The sequence below is a fragment of the Acipenser ruthenus genome, chromosome 38, assembly GCF_902713425.1.
Source record: "Acipenser ruthenus chromosome 38, fAciRut3.2 maternal haplotype, whole genome shotgun sequence".
Lineage (NCBI taxonomy): Eukaryota > Metazoa > Chordata > Actinopteri > Acipenseriformes > Acipenseridae > Acipenser > Acipenser ruthenus.
Window position 1 is genome coordinate 7,871,382 of NC_081226.1, and position 13,376 is coordinate 7,884,757.

Genomic DNA, 13,376 nt, shown 5'->3' on the forward strand with positions numbered 1-13,376 from the left:
GAGATCATAACTACAGTGGAGTTCAATCTGCAATAGAAGAGATCATAACTACAGCGGAGTTCAATCTGCAATAGAAGAGATCATAACTACAGTGGAGTTCAATCTGCAATAGAAGAGATCATAACTACAGTGGAGTTCAATCTGCAATAGAAGAGATCATAACTACAGTGGAGTTCAATCTGCAATAGAAGAGATCATAACTACAGCGGAGTTCAATCTGCAATAGAAGAGATCATAACTACAGCGGAGTTCAATCTGCAATAGAAGAGATCATAACTACAGTGGAGTTCAATCTGCAATAGAAGAGATCATAACTACAGCAGAGTTCAATCTGCAATAGAAGAGATCATAACTACAGCGGAGTTCAATCTGCAATAGAAGGTGTTTGTTGTTCAGAGATAATAAGTATCAGGGTGTAATATCTCTCTATAATAACTAGATACACTGTGTAATCCACTGAACTATCAGGGTGTAATATCTCTATATAATAACTACATGTACTGTGTAAGTTTGGCATCTGGGAAACAGAAAGTGGGGCTTGCCAGCCACTTACATTTGATAACTAGAAATGGGAGTTTTTGAGAATGAAAATAAAAGTCAGTTCTTTTTTTTAAACACACACGAGCTCAGTATAGCAGCAGAATAAGCCAGTCACTCGTGGGGTTTCATTGCTTTGTGTTTTATTATAAGAACACATTGTTCATACTGTACAGAACACATTTCATATACAGCAGCTTCACACAATGAAAACTTCAAACTGAGCTCCTCACACTGAGCACTGAATCAGACATACAAGCTGGGATCATTAATCCAAACTGAGCTCCTCACACTGAGCACTGAATCAGACATACAAGCTGGGATCATTAATCCAAACTGAGCTCCTCACACTGAGCACTGAATCAGACATACAAGCTGGGATCATTAATACAAACTGAGCTCCTCACACTGAATCAGACATACAAGCTGGGATCATTAATACAAACTGAGCTCCTCACACTGAGCACTGAATCAGACATACAAGCTGGGATCATTAATCCAAACTGAGCTCCTCACACTGAGCACTGAATCAGACATACAAGCTGGGATCATTAATCCAAACTGAGCTCCTCACATTAAGCACTGAATCAGACATACAAGCTGGGATCATTAATCCAAACTGAGCTCCTCACATTAAGCACTGAATCAGACATACAAGCTGAGATCATTAATACAAACTGAGCTCCAAACACTGAGCACTGAATCAGACATACAAGCTGGGATCATTAATACAAACTGAGCTCCTCACACTGAATCAGACATACAAGCTGGGATCATTAATACAAACTGAGCTCCTCACACTGAGCACTGAATCAGACATACAAGCTGGGATCATTAATCCAAACTGAGCTCCTCACACTGAGCACTGAATCAGACATACAAGCTGGGATCATTAATCCAAACTGAGCTCCTCACATTAAGCACTGAATCAGACATACAAGCTGGGATCATTAATCCAAACTGAGCTCCTCACATTAAGCACTGAATCAGACATACAAGCTGAGATCATTAATACAAACTGAGCTCCAAACACTGAGCACTGAATCAGACATACAAGCTGGGATCATTAATCCAAACTGAGCACCTCACACTGAGCACTGAATCAGACATACAAGCTGGGATCATTAATCCAAACTGAGCACCTCACACTGAGCACTGAATCAGACATACAAGCTGGGATCATTAATCCAAACTGAGCACCTCACACTGAGCACTGAATCAGACATACAAGCTGAGATCATTAATACAAACTGAGCTCCAAACACTGAGCACTGAATCAGACATACAAGCTGGGATCATTAATCCAAACTGAGCACCTCACACTGAGCACTGAATCAGACATACAAGCTGGGATCATTAATCCAAACTGAGCACCTCACACTGAGCACTGAATCAGACATACAAGCTGGGATCATTAATCCAAACTGAGCACCTCACACTGAGCACTGAATCAGACATACAAGCTGGGATCATTAATCCAAACTGAGCACCTCACACTGAGCACTGAATCAGACATACAAGCTGAGATCATTAATACAAACTGAGCTCCAAACACTGAGCACTGAATCAGACATACAAGCTGGGATCATTAATCCAAACTGAGCTCCTCACACTGAGCACTGAATCAGACATACAAGCTGGGATCATTAATCCAAACTGAGCTCCTCACACTGAGCACTGAATCAGAGAGCAGAGACCACGTAGATTAACCAGCAACACTGTGTGTGTGTAACCCCCCCAGCTCTCTCCACTCTGTGTGTGTAACCCCCCCAGCTCTCTCCACTCTGTGTGTGTAACCCCCCCAGCTCTCTCCACTCTGTGTGTGTAACCCCCCCCAGCTCTCTCCACTCTGTGTGTGTAACCCCCCCCAGCTCTCTCCACTCTGTGTGTGTAACCCCCCCAGCTCTCTCCACTCTGTGTGTGTGTAACCCCCCCAGCTCTCTCCACTCTGTGTGTGTGTAACCCCCCCAGCTCTCTCCACTCTGTGTGTGTAACCCCCCCCAGCTCTCTCCACTCTGTGTGTGTGTAACCCCCCCCAGCTCTCTCCACAATGTGTGTGTGTAACCCCCCCCAGCTCTCTCCACTCTGTGTGTGTGTAACACCCCCCAGCTCTCTCCACTCTGTGTGTGTGTAACCCCCCCAGCTCTCTCCACTCTGTGTGTGTGTAACCCCCCCCCAGCTCTCTCCACTCTGTGTGTGTGCCCCTCTATTGCGGGGGCTGTGTCTCTGTGAAGAGCCTCTGCACCAGCCTGTGATAGTTGCCCTCCCTCCTCATTAGCTCCTGGTGAGTGCCCTGCTCCCGCACCTCCCCGCCCTCAATCACGATGATGTGATCAGCCTTCTCCACCGTCTTCAAGCGATGAGCGATCACCAGCACCGTCTGACCCTGGGTGCGAGACAGAGACTCCTGGATCTGAGAGGAGAGAGAGAGGCAGGTCAACACAGTGACCGTAGGGGAGGGGGCAGGTATTAACACAGTGAGTGCAGGGAAGGCGGCAGGTATTAACATAGTGGGACCCGGGGAGGGGTATTAACACAGTGAGAGCAGGGGAGGGGTATTAACACAGTGAGAGCAGGGGAGGGAGAGAAGGTTTTAACTAGGAGTGGCAATGTACAGTATGTAGACAGACACAGACAGACTCTCAGACAGACAGACTCTCAGCAGACAGACTGACAGACTCTCAGCAGACAGACATAGACAGACTCTCAGACAGACTCACTCACCGCGTGCTCGCTCTCGATGTCCAGGCAGCTGGTGGCCTCGTCCAGGATGAGGAGCTGTGGGTTCCTGACGAGAGCTCTGGCGATCGCGATGCGCTGCTTCTGTCCTCCAGCCAGCTGCCCCCCCCTCTCACCCGCGTCTGAATAAACACAGCAAATGAACCAATGGCTCCGTGCAGCACTATTTCACCCATGACTAGAACACTCCAGAGCTACACAGTATTGTACTGTACTGGTGTGTGTGTGCCTCACTGGTGTTAGAGCTGGCCTGCAGAATGCTACATAGTATTGTATTGTACTGTATTGTATTGTATTGTATTGTATTGTACTGTACTGGTGTGTGTGCCTCACCGGTGTTGTAGCTGGGCTGCAGAGTGCTACATTGTATTGTATTGTATTGTATTGTATTGTATTGTATTGTATTGTATTGTATTGTATTGTACTGGTGTGTGTGCCTCACCGGTGTTGTAGCCGCGCTCCAGGCTTGTCACGAAGCCGTGTGCGTTGGCTCTCCGCGCTGCCTCCTGGGCTCGCTCCAGAGAGCATTCTGGGAGCCCGTAGCCGATGTTGTCTTTGATGGAGCCGGCGAAGAGGACCGGCTCCTGACCCACCAGGGCGATCTGACAGGGACAGGAACATAAGAGTGAGTGAATACACTTACTGTGGAAGAGAGCAGTGCCATAAACACAGCGACAGCACAGACAAGCAGACCAGACAGAGAGATTCACTGTTACATTAACCAGACAGAGATTCACTGTTACATTAACCAGACAGAGAAATTCACTGTTACATTAACCAGACACAGAGATTCACTGTTACATTAACCAGACAGAGAGATTCACTGTTACATTAACCAGACAGAGAGATTCACTGTTACATTAACCAGACAGAGAGAGTCACTGTTACATTAACCAGACAGTGAGATTCACTGTTACATTAACCAGACATGAAGTGGACCAGACAAAGAGATTCACTGTTACATTAACCAGACAGAGAGATTCACTGTTACATTAACCAGACAGAGAGAGTCACTGTTACATTAACCAGACAGTGAGATTCACTGTTACATTAACCAGACAGAGAGATTCACTGTTACATTAACCAGACAGAGAGATTCACTGTTACATTAACCAGACAGAGAGAGTCACTGTTACATTAACCAGACAGAGAGAGTCACTGTTACATTAACCAGACAGAGAGATTCACTGTTACATTAACCAGACAGAGAGATTCACTGTTACATTAACCAGACAGAGAGATTCACTGTTACATTAACCAGACAGAGAGATTCACTGTTACATTAACCAGACAGAGAGATTCACTGTTACATTAACCAGACAGTGAGATTCACTGTTACATTAACCAGACAGAGAGATTCACTGTTACATTAACCAGACAGAGAGATTCACTGTTACATTAACCAGACAGAGAGATTCCCTGTTACATTAACCAGACAGAGAGATTCACTGTTACATTAACCAGACAGTGAGATTCACTGTTACATTAACCAGACAGAGAGATTCACTGTTACATTAACCTGAAATGAAGAGGACTGTCTCTTCAGCCACCAGGGCAATCTGACAGGGACAGGGGCGTGAGTGAATACAATCCGACAGGGACAGGGGCGTGAGTGAATACAATCCGAAAGGGACAGGGGCGTGAGTGAATACAATCCGACAGGGACAGGGGCGTGAGTGAATACAATCCGACAGGGACAGGGGCGTGAGATAATACAATCCGACAGGGACAGGGGCGTGAGTGAATACAGTCCGACAGGGACAGGGGCGTGAGTGAATACAATCCGACAGGGACAGGGGCGTGAGTGAATACAATCTGACAGGGACAGGGGCGTGAGTGAATACAATCCGACAGGGACAGGGGCGTGAGTGAATACAATCCGACACAGAGTTTACCAGCCCTGACATGCAGCTCACCTTCCAGTGAAGTGTGAGTGCTGAGTGCAGTGTGAGTGCAGTGTGAGTGCTGGTAGTGTGAGTGCTGGTAGTGTGAGTGCTGAGTGCAGTGTGAGTGCTGGTAGTGTGAGTGCAGTGTGAGTGCTGAGTGCAGTGTGAGTGCAATGTGAGTGCATGCAGTGCAGAGTGCGTGCTGGTAGTGTAAGTGTGAGTGCAGTGTGAGTGCTGGTAGTGTGAGTGCTAGTAGTGTGAGTGCTGGCAGTGTGAGTGCTGGTAGTGTGAGTGCTGGCAGTGTGAGTGCAGTGTGAGTGCTGATACTGTGAGTGCAGTGTCAGTGCTGGTAGTGTGAGTGCTGGTAGTGTGAGTGCTCTGTGAGTGCTGGTAGTGTGAGTGCGTTACCTTCCTGTGCAGGTACGAGTGCTGGTAGTCTTGAAGGGGAGCCCCGTCCAGCAGGATCTCTCCACTCTGGGGCTGGTAGAAGCGCTCCAGCAGACACACACACGTCGACTTCCCCCCGCCAGAGGGGCCCACCAGAGCCGTGATCTCACCGGGGCGCAGCTCAAACGAGACGCTCTGGAGGAGAGAGAGAGAGAGAACACAATGAAAGAGAGTAAACTAGAGATACACTCTCAGAGCGACACCACTCTCACAGACAGACAGACAGACAGAGAGAAAGAGAGAGAGAGAGGCTCTCACGCACAGAGAGGCACCAGAGCCGTGATCTCACAGGGGCGCAGCTCAAACGACACGCTCTGAAACACAAGATCAATTCAAACTATCATGTGTAATGCTCTGGTGTCAGGATGCTCTACCCTCTGCTCTATCATGTGTAATGCTCTGGTGTCAGGGTGCTCTACCCTCTGCTCTATCATGTGTAATGCTCTGGTGTCAGGGTGCTCTACCCTCTGCTCTATCATGTGTAATGCTCTGGTGTCAGGATGCCCTACCCTCTGCTCTATCATGTGTAATGCTCTGGTGTCAGGATGCTCTACCCTCTGCTCTATCATGTGTAATGCTCTGGTGTCAGGGTGCTCTACCCTCTGCTCTATCATGTGTAATGCTCTGGTGTCAGGGTGCTCTACCCTCTGCTCTATCATGTGTACTGCTCTGGTGTCAGGATGCTCTACCCTCTGCTCTATCCCTGTGTACTGCTCTGGTGTCAGGATGCTCTACCCTCTGCTCTATCATGTGTAATGCTGTGGTGTCAGGATGCTCTACCCTCTGCTCTCTCCCTGTGTAATGCTCTGGTGTCAGGATGCTCTACCCTCTGCTCTATCATGTGTAATGCTCTGGTGTCAGGATGCTCTACCCTCTGCTCTATCATGTGTAATGCTCTGGTGTCAGGATGCTCTACCCTCTGCTCTATCATGTGTAATGCTCTGGTGTCAGGGTGTCCTACCCTCTTCTCTCTCCCTGTGTAATGCTCTGGTGTCAGGATGCTCTACCCTCTGCTCTATCATGTGTAATGCTCTGGTGTCAGGATGCTCTACCCTCTGCTCTATCATGTGTAATGCTCTGGTGTCAGGATGCTCTACCCTCTGCTCTATCATGTGTAATGCTCTGGTGTCAGGGTGTCCTACCCTCTGCTCTATCATGTGTAATGCTCTGGTGTCAGGATGCTCTACCCTCTGCTCTATCATGTGTAATGCTCTGGTGTCACGGTGCTCTACCCTCTGCTCTATCATGTGTAATGCTCTGGTGTCAGGATGCTCTACCCTCTGCTCTATCATGTGTAATGCTCTGGTGTCACGGTGCTCTACCCTCTGCTCTATCATGTGTAATGCTCTGGTGTCAGGATGCTCTACCCTCTGCTCTATCATGTGTAATGCTCTGGTGTCAGGGTGCTCTACCCTCTGCTCTATCATGTGTAATGCTCTGGTGTCAGGATGCTCTACCCTCTGCTCTATCATGTGTATTGCTCTGGTGTCAGGATGCTCTACCCTCTGCTCTATCATGTGTAATGCTCTGGTGTCAGGGTGCTCTACCCTCTGCTCTATCATGTGTAATGCTCTGGTGTCAGGGTGCTCTACCCTCTGCTCTATAATGTGTAATGCTCTGGTGTCAGGATGCTCTACCCTCTGCTCTATCATGTGTAATGCTCTGGTGTCAGGGTGCTCTACCCTCTGCTCTATCATGTGTAATGCTCTGGTGTCAGGGTGCTCTACCCTCTGCTCTATCATGTGTAATGCTCTGGTGTCAGGATGCTCTACCCTCTGCTCTATCATGTGTAATGCTCTGGTGTCAGGGTGCTCTACCCTCTGCTCTATCATGTGTAATGCTCTGGTGTCATGATGCCCTACCCTCTGCCCTACCTTGATCACGGGCACGTCGGGTCTGCTGGGGTAGGTGAAGCTGACGTTTCTGAACTGCACGTGTCCTCTCAGGGTCTCGGGCTGCAGGGAGCCGTCAGTGGAGACCAGTGGCCTGCGATCCAGATACTCAAACACCTTGGCAGCCGCCCCCACCGAGTTCAGCATCTCACCACAAATGTACACCAGAGACTGTAAGAAAGAAGCACACAGGAAACACATTTGAAACTTGTGTTTTTTTAACTTTCAGATAATAGAGTGAAGCGCTGTGTAACGAACCTTGATATTACTGCTCAGATTCATCTGGTAGAGGATGAAGGCCACCAGGTTCCCCGTGCTCATCTCACCAGCTCTGATAAGGTGTCGCCCGTAGTACAGCATGAGCACCTGCATTGCCAACCCTATAAGCTTCAGGAACACATGTACAGGAAGGAGTCATTAATATTAAGGATATAAGAACATAAGAAAGTTTACAAACGAGAGGAGGTTCAGCTCTTGCTCGTTTGGTTGTTAGTAGCTTACTGATTCCAGAATCTCATCAAGCAGCTTTTTGAATGATCCCAGGGTGTCAGCTTCAACAATATTACTGGGGAGTTGGTTCCAGACCCTCACAATTCTCTCTGTAAAAAAGTGCCTCATATTTTCTGTTCTGAATGCCCCTTTATCTAATATCCATTTGTGACCCCTGGTCCTTGTTTCTTTTTTCAGGTCAAAAAAGTCCCCTGGGTCGACATTGTCTATACCTTTTAGGATTTTGAATGTTTGAATCAGATCGCCGCGTAGTCTTCTTTGTTCGACTGAATAGATTCAATTCTTTTAGCCTGTCTGCATACGACATGCCTTTTAAACCCGGGATAATTCTGGTTGCTCTTCTTTGCACTCTTTCTAGAGCAGCAATATCCTTTCTGTAACGAGGTGACCAGAACTGAACACAATATTCTAGGTGAGGTCTTACTAATGCATTGTAAAGTTTTAACATTACTTCCCTTGATTTAAATTCAACACTTCTCACAATATATCCGAGCATCTTGTTGGTCTTTTTTATAGCTTTCCCACATTGTCTATTCAGACCATATGAGCTTCAGAACACATGCACAGGAAGGAGTCATTAGCATTCAAACCCTATGAGCTTCAGGAACACATGCACAGGAAGGAATCATTAGCATTCAGACCCTATGAGCTTCAGGAACACATGCACAGGAAGGAATCATTAGCATTCAGACCCTATGAGCTTCAGGAACACATGCACAGGAAGGAGTCATTAACATTCAGACCCTATGAGCTTCAGGAACACATGCTCAGGAAGGAATCATTAGCATTCAGACCCTATGAGCTTCAGGAACACATGCACAGGAAGGAATCATTAGCATTCAGACCCTATGAGCTTCAGGAACACATGCACAGGAAGGAATCATTAGCATTCAGACCCTATGAGCTTCAGGAACACATGCACAGGAAGGAATCATTAGCATTCAGACCCTATGAGCTTCAGGAACACATGCACAGGAAGGAATCATTAGCATTCAGACCCTATGAGCTTCAGGAACACATGCACAGGAAGGAATCATTAGCATTCAGACCCTATGAGCTTCAGGAACACATGCACAGGAAGGAATCATTAGCATTCAGACCCTATGAGCTTCAGGAACACATGCACAGGAAGGAATCATTAGCATTCAGACCCTATGAGCTTCAGGAACACATGCACAGGAAGGAATCATTAGCATTCAGACCCTATGAGCTTCAGGAACACATGCACAGGAAGGAATCATTAGCATTCAGACCCTATGAGCTTCAGGAACACATGCACAGGAAGGAGTCATTAGCATTCAGACCCTATGAGCTTCAGGAACACATGCACAGGAAGGAATCATTAGCATTCAGACCCTATGAGCTTCAGGAACACATGCACAGGAAGGAATCATTAGCATTCAGACCCTATGAGCTTCAGGAACACATGCACAGGAAGGAATCATTAGCATTCAGACCCTATGAGCTTCAGGAACACATATACAGGAAGGAATCATTAGCATTCAGACCCTATGAGCTTCAGGAACACATGCACAGGAAGGAGTCATTAGCATTCAGACCCTATGAGCTTCAGGAACACATGCACAGGAAGGAATCATTAGCATTCAGACCCTATGAGCTTCAGGAACACATGCACAGGAAGGAATCATTAGCATTCAGACCCTATGAGCTTCAGGAACACATGCACAGGAAGGAATCATTAGCATTCAGACCCTATGAGCTTCAGGAACACATGCACAGGAAGGAATCATTAGCATTCAGACCCTATGAGCTTCAGGAACACATGCACAGGAAGGAATCATTAGCATTCAGACCCTATGAGCTTCAGGAACACATGCACAGGAAGGAATCATTAGCATTCAGACCCTATGAGCTTCAGGAACACATATACAGGAAGGAATCATTAGCATTCAGACCCTATGAGCTTCAGGAACACATGCACAGGAAGGAGTCATTAGCATTCAGACCCTATGAGCTTCAGGAACACATGCACAGGAAGGAGTCATTAGCATTCAGTCTTAAAACAACAGGGACTCATACCCACCACTAAGCTGTCCCCTAATAATCACTGCAGTTGCTTGTGTATTTCATATTGATCTGCTTGCTACTAAATGTATTTGTGTATTATCATATTGAAATGAAATCTATTATAATCTAGGTTATAAATGAAATGAAAGCAAACTAAATAAGCAGAACACACATACCTCATTCTCAACAGACATACCCGTTATCAACAGACACACACCCTTCTCAACAGACACACACCCTTCTCAACACAAACCTCCTTCTCAACAGACACACACCCTTCTCAACACAAACCTCCTTCTCAACAGACACACCCCCTTCTCAACAGACACACCCCCTTCTCAACAGACACACCCCCTTCTCAACACAAACCTCCTTCTCAACAGACACACCCACCCTTCTCAACACACCCCCTTCTCAACAGACACACCCACCCTTTTCAAAAGCAGGTAGGCAGCTCTGAATGTGTCCCTCCTGTTCTTGAGACTCTGTGTGACTGACAGCTTGTTGTCATATCTTTTGGCTTCAGTGTCCTCTGTAGCGAAGCTCCGCACTGTTTTAATAGCAGAGACCGCCTCCCCCGCCACCTCATTGGACCACGCGATCGAGTCCTGGACCTCCTTGGAATATTTCTAAGTAAATAAAAGACAAGTTGCTGAATGACAGGAAGCCTATCTAAGGTGTTAGACTGAGCTACAGCCTTGAAACTGTCTGCAAGAACAGATGGGTTCACATATTGTGAATGTAACCAATCAGAAATTCCATATAGGGGCTCTCGAGTGGCGCATCCAATAAAAGCACTTGCCTAGAGTGCAGGATGCGCTCTATAGTCTGGACGTCGCGAGTTCGAGTCCAGGCTATTCCTTTGCCGACCGAGGACGGGAGCTCCCAGGGGGCGGCGCTCAATTGGCCGAGCGTCGCCCGGGGGGAGGGAGGGTTCGGACGGCCAGGGTGTCCTCGGCTCACTGCGCACCAGCGACCCCTGTAGTCTGGCCGGGCGCCTGCGGGCTTGCCTGTAAGCTGCCCGAGAGCTGCGTTGTCCTCCGACCCTGTAGCTCTTGGGTGGCTGCATGGTGAGTCCACAGTGTGAAAAAATGCGGTCGGCTGATGGCACACACTTCGGAGGACAGCATGTGTTCGTCTTCGCCCTCTCAAGTCAGCGCAGGTGTGGTAGCGGTGAGCTGAGCTTAATAGAATAATTGGCCATTTCCAAATTGGGAGAAAATAATACTCCTGTTTGCTACATCCTTCCAGAGTTACTGAGCTTCATCACAAACCAGACCTTGTTAGCTTACCAGATCATTTATATTATCGTACATATTATTATTATTAAACCTTTATTTTACTAGGAAATCACATTGAGATTAAAACCTCTTTTTCAAGTGAGACTGAGCCAAGAATGGTAGCAGCAGTACAATGAAACATATTACAATACAAACATACAAATACAGAAACAAAATACATTTAAAACAAAGACAAGTCATACTCAATACAATAAACAATCAGATAGTGACAATCAATTAGTGACCGGTGTAATCAACTACTTAAAACAAGGACAGCTCTCAATTAGATCATCATGCAGCTTACTCTGGAATTGTACTAAAGTTATTTGGGACTGCAACTTAAGTTTAGACTGTAATTCATTCCAAAACCATGGAGCAAATTAAGCAAATGATCTTTTATCAGCCCAGTACGCACTTTAGGAACCGTACAATACAAAAATGAGTGCGATCTCAGACTGTAGCTACTGCAAGCAACTGTAAAGTATTCATATATGTATGGAGGTCGAATAGCCTTGTATAAAACAATATACCAGTGCTTCAACCTTTGCAATGCCAAAAAGGTCCAGCCAACCAAACCTTATAACACACAATGATGAGTACTGTAACCTGAATTAGTACTATATCTCAAGGCTGCATATGTTTAGTTGCACACAAGCCTCAAGCCTCCTCCCTCCTGATTTTTTTTTTGTTTTGGTAAAAATCAGCTGGTCTCTTGCACAGCACCACATATTATATTCTTAAAGTAAATAAGAATAATTACACAGCACAGCTAACCTTCATGTGACATCATTTCATCTGATACAAGCTATCTACTGCAAAGAGGTTTCAGATGCTGCAGCCCATGTAAACCTGGGTCTCAGATGATGCAGCCCATGTAAACCCGGGTCTCAGATGCTGCAGCCCATGTAAACCCGGGTCTCAGATGCTGCAGCCCATGTAAACCCGGGTTTCAGATGCTGCAGCCCATGTAAACCCGGGTCTCAGATGCTGCAGCCCATGTAAACCTGAGTTTCAGATGCTGCAGCCCATGTAAACCTGGGTCTCAGATGCTGCAGCCCATGTAAACCTGGGTCTCAGATGCTGCAGCCCATGTAAACCCGGGTCTCAGATGCTGCAGCCCATGTAAACCTGGGTCTCAGATGCTGCAGTCCATGTAAACCCGGGTCTCAGATGCTGCAGTCCATGTAAACCCGGGTCTCAGATGCTGCAGTCCATGTAAACCTGGGTTTCAGATGCTGCAGCCCATGTAAACCTGGGTCTCAGATGCTGCAGCCCATGTAAACCCGGGTCTCAGATGCTGCAGCCCATGTAAACCCGGGTCTCAGATGCTGCAGCCCATGTAAACCTGGGTTTCAGATGCTGCAGCCCATGTAAACCCGGGTCTCAGATGCTGCAGCCCATGTAAACCTGGGTCTCAGATGCTGCAGCCCATGTAAACCCGGGTCTCAGATGCTGCAGCCCATGTAAACCTGGGTCTCAGATGCTGCAGCCCATGTAAACCTGGGTCTCAGATGCTGCAGCCCATGTAAACCCGGCTCTCCTTGTACATTATAAGGTGCTGCTGATGTGCTCGTACCTGGTAGTACGTGTTGTAGAGTTTCTGAATGACTCCTGTAAGCGGAGTCTCTATCAGCATGAGCAGGGTCAGCCTGCAGGACATGGACAGCATGAGGGACAGCACGCCCAGAGTCTTAATCAAAGTGCGCAGGAGGACGTTCACATTGAGGGCGACAGACCTGCTCATCAGCATGGTGTCCGTGTTCAACCGGGACGTCAGATCACCTGCAGAGCAGACACAGATATTAAACTGACTTGATCATCAGCTTTATGAACATTTACACTCCTGATCCCCCAAGCACTGTGCTGTTCAGAGAGTGTTCATTCACACTGGAGTGTGCTGTTAGGAGTGTGCATTCACACTGGAGTGTGCTGTTAAAAGTGTGCTGTTAGGAGTGTGCATTCACACTGGAGTGTGCTGTTAAAAGTGTGCTGTTAGGAGTGTGCATTCACACTGGAGTGTGCTGTTAAGAGTGTGCTGTTAGGAGTGTGCATTCACA

General features: G+C 47.1%; 1 protein-coding gene and 1 long non-coding RNA gene across 2 annotated transcripts in view; both read right to left on the reverse strand.

Annotated features, from left to right (window-relative positions):
• Nucleotides 1–823: 823 nt before the first annotated feature.
• LOC131707057 (uncharacterized) lies at nt 824–2,282 on the reverse strand. Its single transcript, XR_009310944.1, has 2 exons — nt 1,622–2,282; nt 824–1,505 (listed from the first exon to the last, which is right to left on the reverse strand). It is a non-coding gene; the product is annotated as an uncharacterized LOC131707057 (long non-coding RNA).
• A 368-nt stretch (nt 2,283–2,650) lies between these two features.
• Nucleotides 2,651–13,376, reverse strand: part of LOC131707002 (antigen peptide transporter 2-like) — an 18,948-nt gene continuing 8,222 nt past the window's right edge. The window contains exons 4-11 of the mRNA XM_059009014.1: nt 12,896–13,101; nt 10,471–10,668; nt 7,760–7,888; nt 7,484–7,672; nt 5,571–5,744; nt 3,719–3,878; nt 3,262–3,398; nt 2,651–2,950 (exon numbers count right to left, since the gene is read on the reverse strand). Coding sequence (XP_058864997.1) covers nt 2,744–2,950; nt 3,262–3,398; nt 3,719–3,878; nt 5,571–5,744; nt 7,484–7,672; nt 7,760–7,888; nt 10,471–10,668; nt 12,896–13,101 — 1,400 coding nt within the window. The 3' untranslated portion in view covers nt 2,651–2,743. The remainder of the gene's footprint in view (nt 2,951–3,261; nt 3,399–3,718; nt 3,879–5,570; nt 5,745–7,483; nt 7,673–7,759; nt 7,889–10,470; nt 10,669–12,895; nt 13,102–13,376) is intronic.